Here is a 26,525-nt window from a genome sequence, read left to right as displayed (position 1 = left end):
TCAAATAATTTGTATTTGAACATGATATAATTTGCTGTCCCTTGTAGATATTATTCATTAAAATGGATCAACTTAGTTCTAAAAAAGGAGAAAAAAGTATGTTTATATAAACAAAAGAATTGTACCAATTATCAAAGGATTTGGGATATTGCTACTGTTACAGGTGAACATTTCAATGCCTAAAAGGAGTAGGAAAGAATGTTCTAATAAAACCTATTAAAAAGATGTTTGAAGAAGCGTGGCTTTCAGATGGAATCTGAGCAATTTTGGATGGAAAATGAACTGAGGTGAAAATATAAAAACAAATGACCTTGTGAGCGGTATAGAATGATGCCTTGCTTGTATGTGAATTGTCTGATAGTTTAAAGAGGCAAAAGAAAAAAAAATCCTTTTATTCATTAAAAAGTAAAAAAAAAGTAAGAAACAATGAACACAAAGGCACAAGGTTGGGTTGGAGCACCATGTGTAAGACTTCAAAGGTGCAGGGCATTATGGTCCCTCAACTCATTTGTATGTAACTTTTATGACTAAACGGTAAAAACTTAAAAAAAAGAGAGAGGAAGTCATATAAGCATTTGGAGATTGAGATGTGATTTTAAAAGGCCTAATGACTTCATAGGGGAAATTTGATGAGTAACTACTTTTTAAGTGAAAGGTCAGTTATTGTGAACCAGGAGGCTGTCATTCAAGCTATTCTACATACAGGAGGCTGGTGATAAGAAGAATCTGTGGTAAAAATTTCAGCAAGGGGCTGAAAAGTTGTGTTGTTGGGATGGTGGCAGCTAGAAGCAGTTAGCTGACATACAGTTTTAGTTAAGCTTTCCTGATTGGTGGGAGAGAGGATTAATTCCATTGGCTTAGACCTTCAGCCACCTAAAGTTGGGGAGAGTTGAAATTTCTCATATGTGCCTGTTTTTCTCTATTTCCACCTCTCATTTGAAAAGAAAAAGCAGAGGGAAAGACAGACTTTGTAGCTGCTTTGTATCTTGGTGAGCCAGCTAGATTTGCTTGCCCTTTCTAGCAAATGAACTTGAACTGTGTTGCTGTGAGCTCTATCCTGATTGGACAATGCAGCATCCAGCTGAGTGAATAACTGGCTGGTCTGGTCTGATGAGCTGTAAGAGAACGATTATTTTCATTGAGATAACACTTTCTAGATGCCCCTTTAAGGATGCTTGCCAAATTGAAAGAATTGTAAATGCTGTCTTCAAGTATTGAAAAGGATTTGTCCAGCTGAAGAGCAGTAAAGACCAATAGAGAAGTACTACGCTGAAAAGCAATTTTATATGGTGCATGTGATCTTGAACAGACTAATGATATCAAAGCCTGCACTCCATAGTTGTGAATTACCCCAAGCACACAGATTCTCTTCCCTCATGTGCTTCTTTTGTTACGCTCCTAAAAGTGTATGTCTAGTCTCCCCCACTTATATTGAGTATATTGGGGGGAGGAATGTGACCTAAATTTATGTATTGATTGTGATGAATGTTATTATTTAGCTATTCACTTCAATGTATGACTACATATATTATTACTTCCTTTACCTTATTGCTAAGTAAATTGCTATTTTTAAGATCTAAAATTGTCATTCCTGTCAACGGATAGTGGTGTGAATTTCACACACTATGTGACCGCATTATATATATTATACAACTGGCTAGTTGTATAAACAGAAATGCATCAGGGGCTTAAGGGTTAGGGTAATGAGCAGGTGAGTATATTTCTTTTCAATAGGGTTAGCCCCAGGACCCTGAGAGAATTTAAGTGTAATTATCTGATGGTGGTCTTTCTCTGGGAACTTAGACTTGCTAGAGTGAGAACAGGATGAAATGAATGAGCCAACCAAGAGAGTGAATGGGTGACTTCACACTGAGGTGAGAGGTGTTGAGCTCCCTGGATGGCGTGGGTAACTACACACACTACTGTTACAGTGGAGCAGAAGGAAGGCATTTATGTTAATAGCACAATTCTCCATGTAACTCTTTACTCATCGAGTTCTTAAATAGTCACAGATCAAAGTTACCCTTTACTCATTGAACTTTCTCTGCCATCTTTTCCTCCTCTGTCATTTCCTCACCAGGTATGCCCTCTTTGAAGACACTTTCTTTTTCTTTCCCTACTATTCTTTTCCTTCTTGACTACTCTTTCCAGCTGCCTGTCATGAGGCTGCTGAGTCTTGCAAGGAGACAGTGGTGGTGAGCAGTGATTATCAGATAGCAGGGGTGTGTGTGTGTGTGTGTGTGTGTGTGTGTGTGTGTGTATGTGTGATACCCATGCCAATTTCTTACTTCAGTATTTCATGGAAAGTTAGCACCTTCACTAAAGACAGCCACAGGTTGCCAGTGTCTGATTTAATTTAGCTTCTTATTTTCTCCTTCCCAGTTTCTGGTCATCTTCAATTCATCCCTTGCCACTTGTTATATTTTGTCAGACCTAATTTAAAGTCAGACTTGAAAGTTTCATAAGCCTTTGAAAATGAGTTGTAGAATTGCTTTTTGTCTGGAAGTGCATTTTCCATATTAATATGGCATTCTTAATGCAAGAGATTAATATGAAAGTGTTGAAGATACCTTGTCTTGAGAAAATGTTAGGCTTTGAATTCGGTCTACCCTAGAGACTATGACTAACCTTTGGAGAGTTTATTTTTTGCCTGGATTCTCTGAAATTCTCTTGCTTAAAAAGTTAGCACCTCATATCATGTTGTTTCTGCAAATAGTCTGTTCCATGAAAAAGCATTTAATTTAACTTTCTGCTACCTTTTCTTTCATTATCTGAGCCAACCATGTTGTCAGTTTCTCACCTGCCTTCTTGATCCCTTCATCTATTATGTGGTTAATACTCTTCTTCATTTTAAAATCCTCTCTCATCAGTTTCTCTCCATCCTGAGTTAAAGCCAATCATAAATATATGTTTCAGACCTCAGCTTCCCTAAAATGTTTAGTGGCTGTTTTTGGTTGTTATTTCAGCCTTGCAGTGCTAAACTGAGTTATCAGAAGGAGAGGATATATGGCACCAGGCTATAATTCCATCTTTGTGGTTTTGAACTGGAAGAGATCTTAGAGATCACCTGAAATGGAGCCTCAGAATATTCCTTGCTGACTTGGAAATGAAGATATGTACCAGAGGGTTGAAGGACTCATTAACTCCTAAAGTAATAAGGAATGACTTGAGTTACCCAGTATGAACGTATGGGACAGAGAATTCCTCCAAACACAAAAAGAACCTTCATCAGACTGGCAGCTAGGTGATGTACTGAATAGATCATTAGATGTGGAGTCAGGAAGACCTAAGCTCATAATCGGGGGTATACTGGAGCCAATTCTAACTGGCTTGTGAGAGCTCATTGTTAAATTGTCGATGTGAATCTTTATATGTCAGAAATTGGCAAATACTATAAATCTGGGCTTGATTTATTATTTTGTTGACTGTCTAGACTTTAGAAAATAAAGGAGGAAATGTAAATAATGCAGATTAAATTTAAAAGTGTGTAATGCATACATTCTTACTTCACCCCAAGCCGGTTGTTAAACATTTACTCACATACCACTGGTCACAATTCTACATCATATGCTTAGTAGTTGTGTGACCTTGAGAGTGTGGTATATAAATTCTTTCTTTATATTTTTTCTCCACTGCATCCTCTTCCCTAGTTGTCTCCAGGATGACTTTCAAATCTGCCTCGTCGTTAGAGATCTCAAATCTAATGGCTTCATCTATATTCTCATTCCCATATTTTCTAATATTTTTACAGTGATAGTCATCTGTTTGTAAAATTTCTTTTCTCCTTAAGAAAAATTTCTGCTTGAACTCCAGCTAAACTAGACAATCCACTATTACTTGATATCATCTTGCCTTTTTTCTGTCCCCATATCTTTGTCCACATCATCCAATGAGCCTGGAAAGAACTCTTATTCCCCTAAATATCTACCTATCAACATTCTTCCTTTCAAGGACTGGATCAGGATCTGCTTTCTCTATTTAACTTTCTCTGGTCTTTTTCTCTTGCCGCTGGCTAGAAATGATCCTTTCCTTGAATTCATCAGAACACTTTGTTTTACCATTAACTTATATCGTTGTTATTTGTGTCTACGTCTCTTCCTCCTTATCATGCTTTTATTGCTTGTATGAGCCTAGAAAAGTCGCTTATCCCTTCTGAATCTCAGTTTTCATATTCATAAAAGTGAGGTTCTTTCCAGAAGCTATGGTTCTATGATCCAATGACCTTACTGTTCCCACAAAATGGTTGTAAGCTCCTTTAGGGATGATTTCATCTCTATTTTTGTATCTTCAGAGATCAGTGTAATGAACTGCACACAGTAGGCACTTAATACTTGTTTGTCAAATCAAATTTAATTTGTTGAATTGAACTGTGCTCATTCTGGTCCTTTCCTAACCAATCTGAATGCTACTTGGCAATCTTCAATTCATCTAGCAGAAAGATGAGCAGAGGTAGAGCAATGACTGCTGATGGGGCATCCTTTTAACTTAGTATATAGAGTATTAGACTTGGAGTCAGGAGATCTGAGTTAGAATCCTGTATCAGACACTAACTGTGTGATCCTGGGCAAGTCATTTAACTCTCATTGTCTTAGTTTCCTTCTCTGTGAAATGGGGATATTAATAGTCTCTACTTCACAGAGTTGTTGTGGGGATCAATTTAGATATTATATGTAAAGTTCTTACATTACATTAAGGTATGATATAAATGTTAGCTATTATGATGTGGTCATTTTTGAGCCAAGGAATACCTGGAGGTATAGGTAGATAGCATAAGTGGCTAAACCAATTAGGACTCAGGGGTATATGCTCTCTCTCTTTTAGAGACAGACATCAATTGTGAAACTGAAACTGAGGTAAATATAGAGTCAAGATCAGTGGACAGAGTCAGGAGAATGGGTTCCAGTGCTAGCTCTGTCATTGATTGGCTAGTGAGCATACTCTTTGGCCCTGTATGGGCCTCAGTTTTGTCGCTGATCTCCTTTACGATTTCCTCCATCATTCTATGTAAGACACTGCAATTTCTTCATTTTGATACTTTGATCAATATTAATCTGTTACCCTTGAGACCTTCCTGACCAAAGCTATCTCCATATTATCAAGTTCAATGCCATTTCCCACACCAACCAAATTTGGTCCATTTTTTTCTTAGAGAGGAAAGGCTAAGCTATTGGAGATATGGGCTGCTGAGAAGATCCTTAAAATAAAGGGAGCTATGTATAGCATGCTGAGCCCACACAGCTGGAAGACTGCTCTTCATTAAACAGTCTCCTATTTTTAAGCAGGCTATATTCAACCCTGAATACTACACAAAGTGTATGGATTCTGAATGGCATCTGCTCATTTGTCTCTTTCCATTTGGTTTAGCAATTTTCAGCTTCCAGTAGTGTATACTCTGAGAACTGATGGAGCTAAGCATTTGCCCCCACTCGCCTCTGTTGCCTAAAGCCTAGCTACATTGGCTGGAGATAAACATCATAATGAGAAGCTGGTCTCAAGATTTTCTGCTTTATCCTTGAGGATGTAATTAGACATTTAAAGCATTGCTTAAGAGAATCACCAGAATCAATGTGTTGTAGGGGGAACAACACTGGACATAAAGATAGAAAACCTACATGTGAGGCTTGATTTTGCCACATTTGTGTGTGACCTTGGGCAAATTACCTCTCCAGGGCTAAAAAAGAAGTCTAGCCATCAGGAGGAGACGCTCCTTTGGATATTTTCTCCAATTTGTTCATCTTCTGTTTGAGATGATGAGGCATTAGGGTGCTTAAAAAAGGACCATGCAGATGGAAAATTGAAACCATGAATGGCCAAGTCATTAAAAAAACTCTAGAAACCATAAAAAATTAAAAATTCCATGGGTTAAACAACAGCTGACAATTTATAGTACTTTACAAGTTACGAAGGACTTTGTCATACATCTTATTCTATCTTCAAAAGAAACCCATGAGTTAGGCAGTAAAAATATTTTAGCTTTATTTTACAGATGAATGAATGAATGAATGAATCAAAAAGCATTCAGGAAACTGAAGCTCAGACAGGTGAGGTAAAATATCCACCAAGTTCTAGAATAGCTAGTAGCCAAATTACAGATTTGGAGCCATAAAGGAACTTAGAATCCATTGAATCGTTTCAAATATGAGAAAACTAAAGAACAGAGAAAGGTTAAATGATCTTCCCAGGGTCACATGGCTAGTAAGTTTCTGAAGCAGGATTTGAAATGAAGTCCAATTTTCTCTTTCCCCCATATTAAATGAAATTATCTAGTTGTGAAATTGAGTGCTATAGTATTGAAGACTGATCCTGCAATTTCATTTGGAAAGAAAACCTCCAATAGACTTCTTTTACCAATATGCTTTCTTTGCAGCTTAGAGCATTAGGGAGTATTATGTGACTTGCCCAGGGTCACATAGTCAGTATGTGGCACAAGCAAGAGTTGAGCCCAGATTTTCCTTAACTCCAAGGCAGACTCTTTAACTACTATGCCTCACTGCCTTACAGCTGTAATATTAAACACTCTGAATGAGATTTGATCTGATGCAAAAGTATATAAAGTACTTTGCAACCATAAAATACTTTGCAATTATAAGCTAATATTATTCCTAACAAAGGCTAGATAGCATAAAGTGTTTTCTCATCTGTAAAATGAGCTGGAGGAGGAAATGGCAAACCACTCCAGTATCTTTGCCAAGAAAACTCCAAATGGGGTTACAAAGAGTTGGACATGATCAGCAACAACAATATAAAATGTAGTCAGCTAACCATATATTCTTTTGTAAGGTCATCTGGCATGTTGATTTTCCATGTGTTTACTGTCGTATCACTCCATAAGAGTATTCCCTTCTTGCTATCCACTCTTCTCCCAATCCATTCCCTTTTCCGCTCTCTCACTCCTAGAAAATCTAATTAATATTTGGTGGCTTTATCAATTTTTTTTTTGCTGAGAATTCCAGATGACTCTCTTTCATTTTCTATGGTTAGACTCACCACTCTCACCCACCCCTGTCCAAATAGTCATTTTAATGTTATTCATTGCTGAACCATCCAGCTTGAGGCTTATGTAGGGCTCTTGGGTTCCCTTAGTTTTCCTGCTTCCTGTCTTTGGGGCATTTAGCTTTTCATTTCCATGTTCACCAGAGATTTAGTTCAGGGAAGGAATTAGAATAAAAGTACCTGAAATCCCAAGCCAAAATTTAGTAGATTGTCAGAAGCTCTGGTGAAGTTTTGCTTGGGGCTGAATTAGAGATTACCTATGCATTTCGATGATTTGTATGGCTATGAAAATGAAGCAAGTTAAGGATGAAATAAAGCCAGATCATTCTTTGATCTGATCATGATTAGAATGGCATGCTGAATGTTACCTCTGATTTCAGCCGTTCAATCTCAATCTCCCCATCTTCGATCTGTTGTCGGAGCTGTTTGGCAACTGTTTTCTCTGTTTCCACAATTTGAAGTAAATGGAGATACTTCTGCATTAAAGCTTCATGCTCTGTGGCCAGGTTCCTGTAACTATACAGAGACACGAGCATTTCAAATATGTCTCCACAAACTAAAAATAAATAAAGAAATTTATTAAAATAAATGAAAACAATGCTGCCTACACTCTCCATGACCCTTTTCCCCTTAACCAAACTATAATCAGACAGCAGCTGAAATTTTTTGAATACTTTCTTTTGTGTCCAGCACTGTTCTATGCACCATGGCAGACACAAAGAAATTGAAGAGATCAGAGTAACACACACACACACACACACACACACACACACACACACACACACACACACACACAAAATTAAGGGACAAAGGCAGCATACACTTAAAAGCTAATTTTATTGTATAAACTACAAATGTAGGAGATCTGAGAGGTAAGAGACAAGAGCTGGAATAATCAAGGAAAGCTTCACAGAAGAAGTGGGACTTAGGCTGGACCATGATGGATGGGTAGAAATTGTACAAACGATTGAGACAGGTTATTGTAAGCAAGGGAAACAGTATACTTGTAAAGGAATCACAGTGCAGTGGAAAGCTCATTGGCCCAAGTGTCAGGACGCATGAGTTCTAATCCCAGCTCTTCGTGTGTAACCTTAGACAAGCTATCTAACTACTTTGGATGCCAGTTTCCTTACCAGTAAAATGAGAAGATTGAACTAACTCATCTCTAAGGCCCCTTTCAACTCTGAAGTTTTATTATCCTAATGTTACATATGCTAATTATTTCAAAATCTTAAAATGACAGCATCTTTCCTGAAAGCATATTTTTTTTCCTGGTGAAAAAAATTAGTGTCTGAGCATGTGTATGTGTGGATGAATTCTTTCCTGCTGTAAATAAACTTTAAAAGGCAAACAGCATCTGCTCAGAGCAGGAAATAACAGTTAGGAAATTCATGTCTTTTCTTTCTATTTATTCGTAATTTCCAATGCTAACAGCTAATTGCTTTAAATAATGCTTTAAGCCTTGACCAAAGGTGTTATATATGAGAAACTACAGTCTGGGCTTGGCTTCCTGGTGTGAAATTCAAATGTAGTTTTATTTAATTTATTAATGACCACTAATGGGCTATAATGAAGGCACAGCCTGTTAGCTAAACAAATAAACAATTAACTTGAATTGTGACCTGAATTAACTTGATCATTGTTCTTCCTTGCTGTTCAGACAGAAGTGTATGTCACTACTAAAGAACTGTCACCCTGAAAGAAAACCAATCACCAAGTTCAGGTTTTTTGTGTATGCGGTATTCACATATACAGAATCCTAGAGTGGGGAGGGTCCTTAGAAGTCATTGAGAACAATCCCTCCCTAAAGCGTGAACGCCTTCTCCAACATTAGTGACACAGAAATCATCCGGCCACTGCTTAAATAGCCCCAATTACAGAGAACTCACCATCTCGTGCAGAAATTGTTAGTGTCTCGTCACTTTGAATTTATTTTGTATATAACTTGTATTTGCTTGTATATGAACTTGTAGCTGTCCAGTACAATGTAAGCTGTTTAGGGTCAGGGTCTATAGTACTTTTGTATTTATTCAAAATCCAATCTGTAACAGTGATGAGCACATAGGTAACATAGTGGAAAAAGCTCTAGCTAGGGAGTCAGAGGACCAGGGTTCACATCTATTGATACTGCCTACCTATATAAATTGTAGAAAAATCACTTAACCTTCTTGGGACTCAGTTTCCTTATCTGTAAAATGAGGGGTTAGATTAGATGGCCTCTAAAGTTCCTTTCGGCTCTAGATCTAAGATCCTAGGTGCTTAAATACTTGTTGATTGATTCCATTTTCAGCTATAATTTTTAAGAAGCCATTCCTTATATTGAATCAAACTTTCCATCCTTATGATTTTCAAATATTAGCTCTGTTTTTTCCCCTTTGGGCCCAAAGAATAAATTTAATCTTTATTTCATATGATGCCTTTCAAATAGTCAAAAGATATCTATAAAGTCCCCAAACATTCTCTTCTCCAAGCTAAATATCTCCAGTTCCTTCAAACTATTTCTTCTATAACAAGGTTTTAGGCACTCTCACTGTCCTGGTCTTCTTCTTTTGAATGTTCTCCTTGTTAATTCACCTCTTCAAGTGTGCCCAGACATGAATGATATCTCAGAGGCATTTTCACGTAGAGACTTGGTCTTCCCAATAAATACTGAAAATACTTGAGGGAGGAACATCCAACCATGTTGGTACCAGATTTTTGTGTTCTTTTCAGTGCCTAGGCAAACCACCAGTGCTCTGTCTTTATTGTTGTCAGCAGCACCACAGAACTAGGTTTTTACACATGCTATCCTTACCATTTAATGATTGGTTATTTGTTCTTGAGTATCTCTCATACTTTCCCAGCCCAGGTATAACTAAGCAAGATATTCCTTATTGGTTCTTGTCTTGTGGCTTCTTGAAAAAGGAGGGGTGGTCTGTGGGGGTGCACTGGGGTTAGATCCTGAGGTGGGTGGAAGGGAGGAAATGTGGAATGCAAAGAATGGTATCTGAAGAGCCAGGTTCAAGTCCAGCCTAGCTTAGACAAAGTCACTTATTACCTTTCTGGGACTCAATTTCCTTGCCTGTAAAATGAAGCAATTGGACCAGATGAATTAGTTCTGAGGTCCCTTCCAGCCCCAACAACTTATTTTTTCTGTAACTTTGGCACCTAGCGATGCAATAGCTTCCCCTTGTTACCTTCTGTGGCACCTCACCTGAGAAACTACTTAGCTGCTGAAGGTAGCAGAGAAAGGCTCAGCAGAACTGATAGTGGGTTGCTAATGAATTTTGCCCCTCATTTTACATCTAAGCCTACCATTATTAATTTGAAGGCATCAATCAGAAATTATTTATCCTATATATTTGTTCATTTATTTGGATAAAGATCTTATTTATCAATATAATTAATTTTCGTTATGGTTTTATTTGGTTTCTTTAGATAGCCTCTCTGGGAATTCAAAGGGGAAAATATTGAAATTCTAAGGCTGTATTTCCTTTTGGTAAAGAAGTGTGTGTGTGTGGGTGCTATAGGAATGGAATACAGCATACACAAATGCAATCAGTTGTTTTTATTTAACTGCTTTTTTTTGTTACAGGAGTGACTTCAAAGTGGGGAATTTTATTGGAGTAGCTATGCTGTAGAAACAAGAGGTATGAGAAAAACTTAAAAAAAAGGAATTCTAAAGCTGAATAATGTGTATAGAGTTATTCTTGGGCATGTATTCATAGCTATAAATTAAGAGGACCCAAGAGAGTCAGTTTGCAAATGTGTCGCTCAAAGCTTCAGGACACATGAGCTACAGACAGTGGTTTTATGGCTTCTATATTGATTTGGGATTTGAATTTTTTATTACACTTGGGAGCTACTTTTACAGTACAAACAACTCCTTTCTGTCCTTTTCTATGCACATAATTGTCTTTGTTCCAGATATCTTATGGGGACTCTTCATTTCTCTTCCTACAGTCACAGGAGATGGCCTTTGGTCTAGTGAATGGTACACTTGACTAGGAGCTAGGAGGCCCGAATTCCAGTCCCAGCTCTGTTATTTTGGCAGAATAACTGGGCCCTTGATTTCTTCCTGTGTAAAAAGAAGGTGTTGGACTCTAAGGCCCTTTTCAGGGCTTTGTACATAGTAGGTGCTTAATAAACTTGGAATTGAATTCTAGGTCTAAATCCTAAAGTCCTATGTTACGTGTAACGAAGGTCCTTTTTATTTCTAACAAAGAATCATAGAACAGAAGAAACCCCAGAATCTCTCATTATAGAGACAAAGAAACTGAGGACCAGGGAGGTAGATTAATTTGCTGTAGGTCACACGACATCACGTATTATTCATTTGTTCATTTGGCAATCACACATAAAACTACATCTCCTCTCTCTGCCTGGAATCCTTTCCCTCCTCATCCTACCCCTTTTGAAATACCCAATTTCCTTTGAGATTCAACTCAGGTCTTAACTTTTGCATCGTCTCCCTAGTTGTTAGCCATTCTCCTTCTCCTCTCTAGATTGCCTTGTATATACTTTAAGTGTGTTTTGTATATAATTATACACGGGCACTCCCCAGTTTGAATGTAAACTCCTTGCTGAGCTAGCATGTATACAGCTCTTTAAGGTTTGCAAAGGGCTTCATAAATATTATCTCATTTGATCCTCACAGCAACTCTGGGAGGTAGGTGCTCTTATTAATTCCATTTTACAGATGAGGAAACGGAGGCAGACAGTGGTTAAGTGAGTCATCCAGAGTCCCACAGGTCGTAAGTGCCCCCAGCTAGATTTGAACTCAGAATTTGAAATGTTTTGTTTTCATGTTTGTATCCCCAGTGCCCGGCTGTATCGCCAAGGCAATATTCACAGCAGTTACTATTGCTATGAATACGCCGGTATGGTTCTGAATTGCAAAATGTAAGACTCTCCATGTAGAAGACAGAAGCAAAACATTTATTCAGACACCAGGAAGCCAAATCTCAATACCAGTAAACCAAATCCATCATAGCGACAAAGAAGTTAAAACACATTATCTCTACAGAGAGCAACTTCATTCCATAACCTTCCTCCCCCACCTCTGCTGGGGTCTTTGACCCCTTTAAAGTTGCTTTCCTTTAGAAAAGCAGATTAAAGAATTTGCGGTAGCAGCCCTCCTGTGTGATGGTGTTATTGGTCTTACACCCCCACAGCAGCTGCAAGTAGCATTGTTGTTACACTGGTGCATCATCAGATTTTAATAAATACTTATTGATATATTACTTTATTAAATACCTACTATGTGCAAAGTACTACTTAGGTATTGGAGATATAGAGACAAAATAAAACATAACCCCTCCCTTCAAGGACTTCACATTCTGCTGGGTCACATGAGGCTGAGGTGAATCTGTGAGGCCTTCCCTTGGTTTTGTAGGAAGTTAACCACTTCCAAAACGGATAACTGTGTGGCAAGTAATCCACCCTTCCAGTCTTTTGGCAAATGACTCTGACCAGAGTATCTTCAATGGTCTTCCAGGGGGTATTATGAAAATACTGACAATTTTACTTAGCAAACAGAATTCCTTTTTATTCTTTTTCAGCTAGAAAGGCCCAAACCCTATGTAATAAACACCATGGGACATCCAAATAATTTTCATCCAAATTCCCAGATGGCAGGTGCTGACCAATAAAGCAGAGCTAGGCTTCTAGTTCATCCACCAGAATACCATAGCCTAGCCAACACAGTGTATCTTGTCATCATCAATCTTGCCTACCTCCCTCATCATGATGCCTTGTCTCCTATCCCCCTCCCCCAAATTAATACATTCAGTTTGATTTTTTCCTTTGGAAAAAATCCCCTGCCTGGGATGAGAGGAATGAGCCAAGCTTTGCCTCAGCCCTCAATATCTGTCTGGTCCCAGATTCTTCCAGACAATCCAGCCAACCACCAGGACACTAGAGCCTGCCTGGGTGGTGTTAGGCTCTTGATACCTACCATCCTGCACAGACACTACCTCCCCCTACCTCCTGTTTTATTCCTCTTAATAAATCAATACAACCACTAAAAGCATCCAGGTAGTGAAGTAGATAGAGCACTGGACATTGAGTTAGCATCAACCAGGGTTCAAATTCACCTCAGGCATTTATTAGCTGTTTGACTTGGGGCAAGTCACAACCTCTGAATGCCTCAATTTCTTCATCTGTAAAAAGGGGATAATAATGGGATCTGCCTTCCAGGGTTGTTGTGAAGATTAAATGAGATAATAGTTATGAAGCATTTCATAAACTTTAAACGCCTTATGTAAATGCTAGCTATCATCATCATCATCATCATCATCATCATCATCATCATCATCATCATCATGTTAGAAAAGCCAAGACAATCTGTTGGTCTATGTTCCACTTATAATTCCTGTGACTGCTTAAGCCAAAGTTCCCCTCCCTGGCTACCACTCTCCAAACCCTTTCTATTCGCTTAGCAGAATCTAAATTCCTTCAAGACAGGGAACGTATTTGTGTCCCATTGTGCCCAGACCTATGCCTGGTATAAACCAGGGACTTAATAACTGCTTGGTGATTGATTGATTCATTGAAAGGTTCTCAAGAGAACTGGCAATTGAGAGGTAGTCTTTTGAATCTAGGAGAGAAAGCCTTACTTCTTTTCCCTTCTGACAATCCTCTTGGCCTGTTCTAATTTTTAGTTCCTGGATCTTTTAAAGATGCAGCTTTGTTCTGTCAGAGAGCTTACGAATTTAGGAAGGGAGTTAAAGGGTCATTGCCATTTGATGACAGGACAAAAGAACTCTAATTTTCCTTAGCATTTAATTTAAAAAAAATGCACATTCTTTTGAGGCAAGACGCCAAAGAAAGCATTTATTTTTCAAGATTCTTTATGTTAGAAAATTAGTTACAGTCAGAGAAGCAAAGCCTGATTTCTGTGGGCAAATACAACTTTGTTAAAAGGAAGATTTCTTTATAAGGGAATCATAACAAAATTTTGCCTATATATGGTATCTTTAGGGGCAAATAGAGCAAAAGAATCCCAAAGTATACTACTCTCAAAAGGATGAGAACTCTTATTCTAAATATTACATTTGAACTTTTTGTTCCTTCTTCCTCAGTAGTAAGTCACCATTTATAATGTACTCATTAGATCATCAATCTTGAGTGTCATAAAATTCCATTACTAAAGGCGTGAGGATTTATGAAGGAAGAGACTGTATGTGGGCTGGCAATTAATCACAGACAGAGAGAACTCTGGAGTTACCTCACTTAGGGATCCCTCAGTACTGGATACTCATCTCTTCTAGCCAGGTCCTTTCTTCCTAACTATCTGAGAAGCCTCTGGTCTCTTCTCTCATTACCTGTCTGTGTGTTTTTCTCCCTAGACTTTTCTATAAGCAACATAGGCCATTGAGAAATGAGGCCCCTTCTTTCTATTTTGTTCAATTCTTGCCATGACCTAGGCAAAAGTCACCAAAGCCTTATTCCCCTGAATTTTCTTTTCTTTTTACAATTTTTCTTTTTAATTTATTTATTTTAATTGTTTTCCCTTTCATTTATAGAATAAAATAATAATGAAATTGCACATGAAACTCCATATCTATTATGTGCAACTTGCTATTCCTTTTAAATATATAATAAAGTTATCAGGTAAGTTTCTTTTTTCCCCCTCCCCAGCCCTATGCCTACTATTAGACGCAAATATGTATATATTTAAAATCGTTCTACATATACTTTCCATTTGTCAGTTCTTTCTGTGGATGCAGATAGCATCTTCCTTTGTATGTCCTTTATAGTTAATTTGGGTATTTATAAAAGTCAAAATAACTTATTGGCTCAAAGTAGTTCTTAAAACAATATTTCTATTACTATATACAGTGTTCTCTTGGTTATGCTCATTTCGCTCCTTATTATTTTGTGCAAGTCTATCCATGTTTTTGTAAGATCATTGAGCTTATCATTTCTTATAGTAGTATTCCCCTGAGTTTTTCAGTGGGCTCTCTAGCTTGGTAAGACCATTGTAATTAGTTCTAGAAGACCTGGGTTCTTATTCTGTCTGCCATTTAACTGGTTGTGTTACTTTGGACTCCCTGAGTCCAAGGACTCTTTGATTATCTTTCTTAGTCTGTAAAATGGGAATAAAATTCTGCAAACAACCAATCCATACTTATTAAGCACCTACTATGTGCCAGGCACCTTGCCACAAGGATCAAATGAGGAAAATGTTATGAAACTCTCTGTAACAGCGATTGTCTAAATGTTAGCCATTACCTTAAAATAGCCTACCTTTCACTAACCTCTCATTTGGAGGGTACCTTAGAGATTATCTAATCTAAATCCTCATTTTAAAGTGGGAAAAATTGAGGCCCAATGGTGACTTACTGCTCTCTGAGGTTATTGTTGGGGTTGGGGTTGGAACCTATCTCTTTTGATTCCAGAGGTCAAACCCAAGGTTGCATGGATACCATGTTTCAGAAGTGAGATTTGAACCCAGATCTTCTGATATCAAAACCAGATACTGCCACCACACTGATATAAGCCTCCATTACCTCAATAACTTGTTGGTTGGTCTCCTTTCTTAAGTCTCTCCCCATTCCAGTCCATTCTCCATTCAGCTGCCAAATTAATCGTCCTAAAGTGCCATTCTGACTATGTCACTCCCCTACTTAATAGATTCCAGGGATTCCCTAGCTTCTCTAGGAGTGAATATAAAAATTCTCTTTTGGGCATCCAAAGTCCTTTACAAACTCACTCCTTCCTGCCTTTCTAGTCTTCTCACACCTCTGCCTTCCAATGACACTAACCTCCTTGCTGTTCCTCAAACAAGACTCTTTATCTCTAGACTGTACATTTCTCTTGCTGTCCCCCATGCTTGGAATACTCTTTCTTCTTGTCTCTTCCTCTTTACTTCCTTGGCTTTCTTCAAATCCCAGCTAAAATCCCTCCTTCCATGAGAAGTCTTTTTTTCAGACAAAGAAAAACAAGGTTCATTAAAGATCTACCATACTGGCCAGACTCTTAAGGAATCTGAACACTTTCATGATTCCTTTTAATGAGAAGCCTTTCTTAATCCCTCTTAATTCTAGTGTCTTTACTCTGTTGATTATTTCAGTTTATATTGGATGTATCTTGTTTATACGCAATTGTTTTATGTTATTCCCCGCCCCCCCTCATTAGACTGTGAGCTCTTTGAGAGCAGGAACTGTTTTTGGCCTTTCTTCATATTCTCAGAGCTTAGCATAAGGATAGGTATGTAGTAGGTGCTTAATAATGTTTATTGACCGACCAACTAGCTCTCTCACTTCATCTGTCATGCAATTGTCTCTGGGTATATCCTTCTTATCACTCTAGTTCACATATTTAAGGCTCATTTACATAAAATACACAGAAAATCACTGACATTAGGAAATCCAAGGAAGTCAGAATGCATTGGAAATTTCCTTCAGAGACAGCAAAGGATGAGGAGGAGGGAGAAAGTGGCCAGAGAGAACTCCCTCAAAAAACTGGAATGGGGGCAGCTGGGTGACACAGTGAGCAGAGCACAGGCACTAGAGACAGGAGGAGCTGAGTTAAAATCCAGCCTCAGACGCTTGACACACTTACTAGCTGTGTGACCTTGGGCAAGTCGCTTAACCCCAATTGCCTTCCCTTCTCCCCTCCAAAAAAAACCCCAAAAAATCAAAAACTGGAATGGAAGAGAGAGGTTCAAAAGGATGCCGTATTTCTTTGTACATATAGTCCTTGGTTAGCATCATTTTACCACCCCCAAGCCTTCTCTCCTACTGGTTCTAGTATACTTGTCTAGGAGGAGGAGCAGTACCCACAAAGTGTACCCCTGGTGTCCTCTTCTGAATAGTGACAGTAATAATGATGGTGCTTATAGCTAGCATTTATATAATGCTTTAAGGTTCACAAGGTACTTTACATATACTCTCTTACTTAATTCTTGCAGCTATCCTGTGAGGTAGGTGCTATTAATAATTCCCATTTTACTGTGCAGAACCGGAAGGCTAACCGACTTGCCCAGTGGCACATAGCTACTAAGTCCTATAAGTACCTTTATTAAGTTTTGAATTTAGATCTTCCTGATTTCAAGTTCAGTCCTCTATCCACTGTATCAACTATGAGGAGTGGGATTGGGATGGGAAGAGAGGGAAGGATGCAGCAGAGGATATTTTAAATTTTACTTATAAGTACACATGGTTTGAACACAGACAACCCTACTTCCCAAGTCAAGTAGGGATCTCTCTTGGGATAATTCAAGCCAGAGATGGTACAGTGAAATCTCAAAGTAGATACCTTCCTTATCTACCCCTGATGACAGTGCTGGCTCTAAAATTATGGAGCCCAAGTGCATGCTGGAGACTAAGAGGAAGTTCTAGAGTACAAAAAAAGGAATGCTTTAGTTCACCTAATATTCTAGAATGGAATATATTAAAAATGGTCAGAGTCATTTCAAAACCTCTTGGAATAACTGTCGGCAGAATTGTTTACTGTGCCTAAAAGAATGCAATGCGTCTTCACTGGGGCACAGATGGTTTGTAGGCCCTAGGATCCCCCTGTCATTTCCATGTTCTAAGTGGTCAACATCTCTACCTAGAATCACCTAGAACCTACCATAGTCTACCTAGAATCATGACATAGTAGAACTGGAAGCCATTTTGGTGGTTATCTAGGCCAACTCCTTTGTTTATAGATGAATAAACAGAGACCCAGAGGAGCAAATACAGTTTGTTAATGGAAGATCTGGGACTATGACCCAAGTCTTCTGAAATTCCAGTCCAAGGATCTTCCTTGACACCATCCTAATGAGGCAGCCAATCTCACTTTACTTCTCCCCATGGCTTAGAGATCTCAAACTCATAGGCAAGGTGACCTCCACTGAACAACTCATTTCTTTGGGGGGGGGTATGTGGGTCCAGATACTTAATTTTATTATTCTGAGGAACTCTCAATATGGAAACTTCTTCCATCTGATATAGAACTCCTCTTTAACTTTGAGTCTTAAATAGTTACCTAAAGCACGAAGAGGTTGTAATTTGTGGTTTTACACAAGTAGGTGGTCAGAGGCAGGGCTTGAACCTAGGTCTTTCTGACCACGAGCATACCTTCTACCCACTATACCATATTCCTTCTCTGAATAGCACAAGAAAGACAAGAAATCAGTTTGGTATCACTGGATAGAAAGAAGTATTCTTTATTCATTGGCTTACCTTGCATGAGTGATCGCAGCTACCCATTCATCACAGTCTTTAGCATCTTCTGTTCTCAACTCTAGGGTTTTCTGATTCTCATGGTTGAAGTTAACCGTGAAATAATGCTGTTAAAATGAAATAAAAAAACATCTTATGATTACCTGGTTACCCTCATGAGTAGCATTTCTATTTATCTATCAATTTAGCTATTTCTAAAGAGCTCGCTGCCACATTAGCTAAGCCCCCATCCATTGTGTATGATCATCTGAATTCTGTTTTATTTATTAGTTTAAAACTCTTGCTTGGGACTTGTTTTGTAAAATGTAATGAAACTGATGCTTAGGACACATTGTGAGAGGGAAACAGAACCCACAAAGCCACACTTACCAACAAATTGCAAACAAGCAGGTTGGGAATGCTGTCAAATGTTTCAAAAGGAGTATAATGGTAGAAACAAAGGAGGGAGCTATAGTGGGGAGGATTCCATTTTGGAAATTTGAGTTAATTATAAACTAGCTTCTCCTTATTGTCTGTATCTTCATCAGAGAGTGTTTGTTCATTCCCTTGCCTTGCCATGCTAGACACTTTGCAGAGGAATAGAAGGTCCATTACTCCTCCACCTCAGGAGTTCTCTTGCCTCTAAGATAGAACACATACTCCTCAACCTGGCATTTAAAGCTCTCCACAGTCTGGCTCCATACAACCTTTGTAAACTCTACTTTCCTGCCATATTGGCTTATATATCATTCACCAAGCTTGGCATTTATCTACCACCTCCATGCTTTTGCACAGGTGGCAATGTCACAATCGCATTCTGCAAGTCTGGAAGGCACTCTGCTTGCTTGTCAGGCACTTCATTTTGCTTCTGCTGCTCTGATTTGTTTCAACCTCAAGGAACAAGATAGCTGTCCCAGGATAAGCTCATCACTTCTAAACCCACCACCATGCTGCTAACTCAAGCCTTAATTGACAGCACCTCCCTCAGCTTCCTTTCCCCTCTGTTTGGAGGGAGGTGTACCAGGCTCCCCCAGAGCCTTCCTTTATAGAGGGCAGAAGCTGGACTCTCAGTTCACTCCAGTTTTCATCTGCTGCTCTGCCTGGTTTCAGCTCCATGGAACAAGATGCCCCTGCCCCAGGTACCTCCATTCCCCCCCACCCCCAATGCCTTCCTGTCTCCTTTTATGTGTTGTATCCCCCTGTAGATTATAAGCTCCTTGAGGGCAGGAATTATCTTTATTTTTAACTGTATCCCGAGCATTTAGTACAGTGACTGGCACATAGTAGGCACTTTAAAATGTTGATTGGATTGGGATAGATTCCCTCCTCATCTACACCTGTTAGAATCTCTAATTTCCTTCAAGGGTCAACTTACGTGCCATCTATGGTCTCTTTAGGGGTTTATGGCTAGGAGATGAAGTAGGTAGAACGTTGGGCCCACAGTCAGCAAGATCTGAGTTCAAATGTGATCTCAGACACCACTCAAGGCTCAACTTATGTGCCACCTCTGATGTTCTTAGTGGTTTATGGCTAGGAGATGAAGTAGATAGAACATTGGGCTAACAGTCAGGAAGATCTGAGTTTAAATGTGAACTCAGACACTTACTAACTGTCCCTGGGCAAGTCACTTATTCTCTGTCTGCCTCAATTTCTTTGATTGTAAAAGGCAGATTATGATAGCAACTACCTCTCAGGATAGTTGTGTGAATGAAATGAGATAATATTCGTAAAGAACTTAACACGGTGGCTTGCACAAAGTACACATTTAATAAATGCCTGTTTCTTTCCTTCCTCGATCCTTAATGCTCTCTCTTTCCTCCTCAAATTTTCATGCAAGTACCCACATATACATATAAAAACATGTATATGTAAACACAAAACAGGGTAGCTAGGTGGTGCAGTGGATAAAGTGGGCCTGGAGTCAGGAAGACTTCACGAGTTCAAATCTGGCCTCAGACACTTACAAATCACTTAACCCTGTTTGCCTCAGTTTCCTCATCTGTAAAATGGGCTGGAGAAGGAAATGGGCTGTTCTTCATTTTGTCTCCATAAAGCCAGTACCTTGTCCATACTGGGCATTTAATAAATGCTTGTTGGATTGGATTGGAAAAAAAGACAATACTGATGTGCGCTAATAGAGTGTTGACATTGGAAGAGGCATTTAAAATAATTTGTCCAGCTCCCTTCCCTGCTCCCCGGATATATAGATAAGAAAAGAGAGGGCCAGAGAGATTAGACGCCTACATTTAGTCTGTGGCAATACTGAAGAGTAGCTCCCAGGCCATTGTGCTTTTTACTGCTATTATGCTAAAATTGCCTGATGTATCATCACTCCCTGTCCTACCCCCAGTACTCTTGTAATTATTGTCTCTACCTGGAATAGTGACTTGTTCAAGGTCAGTGAATTAGTGGTAAATTAGGGACTGCATATCTAAAGCTGGCAAGTGTTCCTTCCACTCATTTACGTTGCCTCTCCAGCCCTCTGGGTTACTCTGTCACTATTCGCTCAAATGGTGGCGACTACTTTTCAGTTGCCCAGTTTTTTGACTCTTGGGTCAACCCAGTGGTGCCATCCCTGAGATTTAGGGGTAAATGATCAATGGGCCCTATGTCTAATCCTAATCGTCTGCAATCAGCTCCTTTAAATCCTGTTCATAGTATGCTTATGGCTGAAGTTGTAATACTTGGAAATGGATGAAAATATAAGGGTTAAAATAAGACCAAGTGAGATAGATATCTACATTACTTGGAAGCTTTCAAATGCTGTAGAAGGTGGAAGAGATTTGGGGAAATATCTCGCCTTACCCTGAGTGTTTTTCTAAACTATTTTTTTGGGATAAACTCGATTTCTTATCTTTTGCCTCGAGGCAGAATGGCGTAGTAGTTAAGAGTGCTGGACCTGGAGTCAGGAAAACCTGGATTCAAATCCTGCACTTCCTGGCTTTGTGACCATGGACAAGTCACTTAACCTCTCTCAGACTCAGTTTCCTCATCTATAAGATGGGAATGATAATATCTATACTACCTACCTCAAATGAGAGCTTTTCAGTATGCTTTGTAAATGTTAGTTGTTACTATTTTTAATATTCTACTAAAATTCTGGTGCAGACCAAAAATTCCAGTTAGCAATGGGTTCCTGTTAGTTGAGCGCAAATTAACTGAGGTTTCATTATATCACCATGAACTTAAAAAGAGTTTGAAGCATTTCCCCTAATGTTACCTCTTCCCTGTAAAGTAGGGAGCAGCAAACATTATTATGGAAATTAAGGTACATTGGACTAGAACCTGAGACTTCATTTCTAGCTCAGTGCTTTCCCCCCCTTTAATTATACTATGCCTGTAGCTAGAACAGAGCTTCAGAATTCGCAATTATTAGCAGTTAATGTCTTCCTTTTATGTGTATACTATGTAAAAAGGAGAATGTTTCATATGTAACTTGCTGCTTTTAATTACCGGGATGTTTAATGTCCGTAGAAACAGTGTGGAGTAGTGGAGCATTGGGAGTTGGGAGATTTGGATTCTGATCTTTCCAGCTTGAAATCTATATTCCTATGAATTTAGGGAGGGAAGTATCTTGGCCTAGTATAGTGAATAGTGGTCTCATTTTGAAGTCAAGAAGACCTGGGTTCAAGTCCTTCTCCAATACATACTAGTTGTGTGACTAGGTAAGTCACTTAACCTCTCAGTGTCCCAGGCAAGTCTTTAAGACAATGCGTTAGTTACAAAGGTGTTGCCAATCTACATTGGTAGAGGAAACTTCCACACTGGGAGTTCACCACATCAGATGTGATCACAGGGTTGGACTTCCCTCACCTCCTTCCTCCTCTCCCCTCAAATCCTACAAACTAACTGTACGTGTGACCTTGGGCAATTGCCAAGCCTTGTCAATTCTACCTCTACAATGCCATTTGCATCTCTTTCCTTTCCACTGCACTTAGCACAATGCCTGGCACATCATTGGCATTTAAGAAATGTTTATTGAATTGAGTTAAATTAACCTAGCCCCCACCATAGTTCAGTACTTCATCACTTTTTGCATAAATTTTTGTAATAGACTTCTGATTGTTCTTCCTACTTCTGGTCTCTTCCCTATTAGATCTATTCTCCACATAGCTGCTAAAAGATTTTCTTAAAGAACAGGTCTAACCATGTCACACTCCTGCTCAATACTCTTCAATGACTCTCCTTTGCATCTAGGACAAAATACAAGCTCTTTAGCCTGGCTTTCAACACTCTTCACAATCTGGCTCCAGTACGCCCAGGGCTATTACCAATTGGTTCCTTTTTTTTTGGCAGGGCAATTGGGGTTAAGTGACTTGCCCAAGGTCACATAGCTAGTACATGTGTCAAGTGTCTGAGGCTGTATTTGAACTCAGGTCCTCCTGACTCCAGGGCCGGTGCTTTACTCACTGCGCCACCTAGCTGCCCCCAGTTGCTTCCTTTCATGCCATCTACATTCCAGCCAAATTACCCAACTTGCAGCATCTACAGGCTTGCTTGCTGCTCCCTGAACTTATTCCATCTCCAATGTTTTTGCCATTGGACAGGCTGTCTTGGATACCGAGAATCCTTCTCATTTCATCTCTTCTCTGTAAGACTCAACTCGGATACCCTCTTCTATGAGGAAACCTGATCTCCCCTCGATATTCATGTTTATTTGTTTGTTTTTCTCCATCAAACTATCTTTTGTGGACCAATATTTATAAGTATTTCATCTCTTCCTTCCTCCACCCATGATGTAAGCAGGAATTATTTTTTTTGTTTTGCCTTTGTATCCCCAGTGACCAGCCCAGTGCTTTACACATAGTAAAGCATTTAATAAATTCTTATGGAATTGGAATCATTCTCTCTGGACTTCAGTTTTTTTAACCTATAAAATGAGCAGTTTGTTTGTAAGGTCCCTCCCAGGTCTGATATCCTGGGATTCTTTGGCTCATTATGGATTTGAATGAGGCTTTAATTATAAATCAGTGATGGATCAATTGTGCAATTTTCTTCTCTTCTTGGTGAATGAAGGCAGGGGGCTTGAGATGGGTGTAGCTGAGTGAGAGAGGAAAACAAGAGGCAGGTGTCTGATTGAGCTCTACAAACTTGTCCAGTTGGTGGCTTTCCACCCCCCCCCATTTTGTCACTTACTTAATAAGCATGTATGAAATGCCTGTGTGCAGAGCAGTGGGCAAGGTGCTAGGTGAGATGTAAAGTTCAGATAACACACTAGTTCCTGCCCTCAAGGAGCTTCTGATCAAGCAGAGTACATTCTTATAAGAATGCAACTGAAGCTTTGGCTTGGGGCTGCATTGTAAGGCCCAGAGACATTTTTCCCTGTATCATGATGGCTCAGCACCCAGGCACCAATAAACAGCAGCCCAAGACCCTATGTATAAACTATATTTAGCTCCTGTTGACATTTACTGTATTCATGTTAATTGTCAGTCACAGTGGAAGCCAGTGTGTGAGTTCAGGTTGTTTTTCTACTGTTCGTGTGTCTTTCGATTGTTTCCTAGGAAACAGATAACTGGGGCTGTGTAATGAAATGTCAAATACAACACAGAATAACTGAACTAATAGGGAAGCAATGGGAACATTCACAGTTGACTATTAGCTCCTCTGCTGGGAAAAGAAGCAACATAAAAAATACCTGTCTTTGCAAACTCCAACAGTTTGCAGGTGTCAGGCTAATTTCTGCTTGTCCTCATCTTTGAAATGCCTGAAGGTAATAGAATGGCTGCTGGTGTGTGATTGGGCGCTGCTTGTGTGATTGGGCTATGGTTAGCTACTATGCCCCCATGTAGACCAAAATTTCATTTCGGATCAACTTGGATGAACTCTCTGATGCAGGCTGGGTACATTCCCTTGAGGCCAGGCCACTAGTCAGAGTTTCCAGGGAAACAGTCACCCCCTCCCTACAGTGTATAAAAAGTACTGATTCTTCCATAAGTCACTGGGAAAATGCCAGGTTGCCTCCAGTGTCTAGCAAAACATATGGTATATTGGATAGAGTACTGGACTTGGAGTTAGGAAGATCAGAGTTCAAATTTAACCTCAGACACTAACTGACACTTGGAGAGTCACTCAACCTACTTGCCTCAGTTTCCTCCTTTGTAAAATGGGCATAATAATAGCACCTATTTCCCAGGGTTGTTTTGATTATCAAATGAGATAGTATTTATGAATAACTTTGCAAACCTTAAATTGTTATGTAAATACTAGTTATTGCTATTATTATTTCAATTTATTCTGCTCTCCCTGCCACTTCTTAGTCATATGATCTTGAATATGATCCTCCTTGTTCTCATGGTCAAAATGAGACAATTAGACTAGATGATGTCTAAGGCCCTTTCTGATCAGATGTTTTTATGGCTTCATGACTTTTTCTCCCGTGTGTTCTCTCTTTGGAGAAAGGCCATCTTCTATTTGATGAAACACTTTCATTCTGCATCATAAAACACACACTCTACCCTACTTTCTCTAGGAATCGGTCCCTCATCAAGTAGAACAAAGTGATGGAGGAAGGGAATTCCATGTAGTCCAGACAAAGCAATTACATGGCATTCCCCTTCTCAACCTTCCCCACTTCCCAAATCCTCATCTTCCCTAAAGTAAAAGATCATGGTTGTTAAAAATGATTCTGATTCATCATTTGGAAATAAGGCTTCCCAAAACTACAGTGTTGGGGGAAAAAACCTTACCCTCTGCATGATCTTTGGGAATAGGGAGGAAAATGTCAATATTTTCCATCTCCTGAGTAATTCCGTTATGCAGCATCTTTGGCATGAACCCAACTCCTACCCCATTGCCCTCATAGAAGACTGAGGAACAGAGAAAAGAAAATGGCAAGGGTAGGGAGAAGTGGTAAAGTCAATAAATACATGCATCTCCAAATTCTCCTTTTAGGAGCCTATTACAAATACCAGAGAAGTAAGTTTGTAAGATTCTGCAATTTGGATGCCCCTTCAGTTGTATTTCGTTTCCTCCAATCTTCATATAGCCTTACCCCTGGGCATTCTAAGCTAGGTATAATTGCTTCTTCAATTTGCCCAGAGATGTGCTCCTTTTTCCTGTCAACTCAGAACCCTATTTCCTTCTTCTATTGGGGCTATACTTCTTAGACCTACTTACTCTTAGGATTTAGAGCTGGAAGGAGTCTTAGAGATATGGATTGAAATAGATCAGTTTATATTCTAATCCTAAAGGAGGGCAATGCCAAGGAATGTTCAAATTACTGAACAATTTTGCTCATTTCACCTGCCAGTAGGGTTATGCTTAAGTTTCTGCAAGTCAGACTTCAGGAATATATGAATTGAGAATTACCAGAAAAACAGACTGATTTTCAAAGAGGCAGAGGAGCTAGAGACCAAATTGCAACATTCACTGGACTATGGAGAAAGCAAAGGAGTTTCAGAAAAAAATCTCCTTCTTCACTGACTACATCAAAGCCTTTGACTGTGTGGATCACAACAAAGTGTGGCAAGTCCTCAAAGAGAGGAGAGTAAGAGATCATCTTACTTGTCTCCTGAGGAAGCTGTATACAGGCCAAGAAGCAACGGTTAGAATCAAATATGGAACAACTGATTGGTTTGAGATTGGAAAAGGAATAAGACAAGGCTGTAACTTGTCATCTTATTTATTTAATTTATATGTAAAGTACATCATGCAAAATGCCAGTCTGGATGAATCAGAAGCTGAAATTAAGGTTGCCAGGATAAATATCAACAACCTCAGATATGCAGATGATACCACTCTGATGGCAGAAAGTGAAGAGGAATTAAGAAGCCTCTTGTTGAGGGTGAAAGAGGAGAGGAGCTGGGTTGAAGCTTAACATAAAAAAACTAACATCTTGGCAACTGGTCCTATCACTTCCTGGCAAATAGAGGGAGGAAAAATGGAAGCAATGTCAGATTTTATATACTTGGGCTCAAAGATCATTGCAGACTGTGATTGTAGCCATGAAATTAAAAGAGACTTGTTCCTTGGAAGGAAAGCTGTGGAAAATCTGGACAGCACACTAAAAGAAAACAGAGACATCACCTTGCCAACAAAACATAGTGAAGGCTATGGTTTTTCCAGTAGCAATTTATGGCTGTGAGAGTTGGATTATAAGGAAGGCTAAGCAATGTGGAATCGATGTTTTTGAATTATGGTGCGGAGAAGCCTTTTGAGAGTCCCCTGAACAATGAGATCAAATCAGTCAACACTTAAAGAAGTTACTTCAAGATATTCACTGGAAGGTCAAATATTGAAGCTTAAGCTTAAATACTTTGACCCCATAATGAGAAGACAGGACTCGTTGGAAAAGACTATGATGTTGGGAAAATAGAAGGCAAAAGGATAACATGATGGCAGAGGATGGGATAGATAGTGTGATAGAAACAATGAACATGAACTTGGACAGACTTT

At 39.2% G+C, this 26,525-nt stretch overlaps 1 protein-coding gene across 1 annotated transcript in view; it reads right to left on the bottom strand.

Annotated features, from left to right (window-relative positions):
- The window catches only part of RASGRF1 (Ras protein specific guanine nucleotide releasing factor 1), a 215,955-nt gene that overhangs the window by 127,918 nt on the left and 61,512 nt on the right, over positions 1-26,525 (bottom strand). Inside the window, exons 2-3 of the mRNA XM_036737004.1 lie at positions 18,150-18,256; positions 7,362-7,509 (exon numbers count right to left, since the gene is read on the bottom strand). Coding sequence (XP_036592899.1) covers positions 7,362-7,509; positions 18,150-18,256 — 255 coding nt within the window. The remainder of the gene's footprint in view (positions 1-7,361; positions 7,510-18,149; positions 18,257-26,525) is intronic.

The sequence above is a fragment of the Trichosurus vulpecula genome, chromosome 8 (genome assembly GCF_011100635.1).
Source record: "Trichosurus vulpecula isolate mTriVul1 chromosome 8, mTriVul1.pri, whole genome shotgun sequence".
In the NCBI taxonomy this organism is placed as follows: domain Eukaryota; kingdom Metazoa; phylum Chordata; class Mammalia; order Diprotodontia; family Phalangeridae; genus Trichosurus; species Trichosurus vulpecula.
This window is presented reverse-complemented; position numbering and strand designations above follow the sequence as displayed.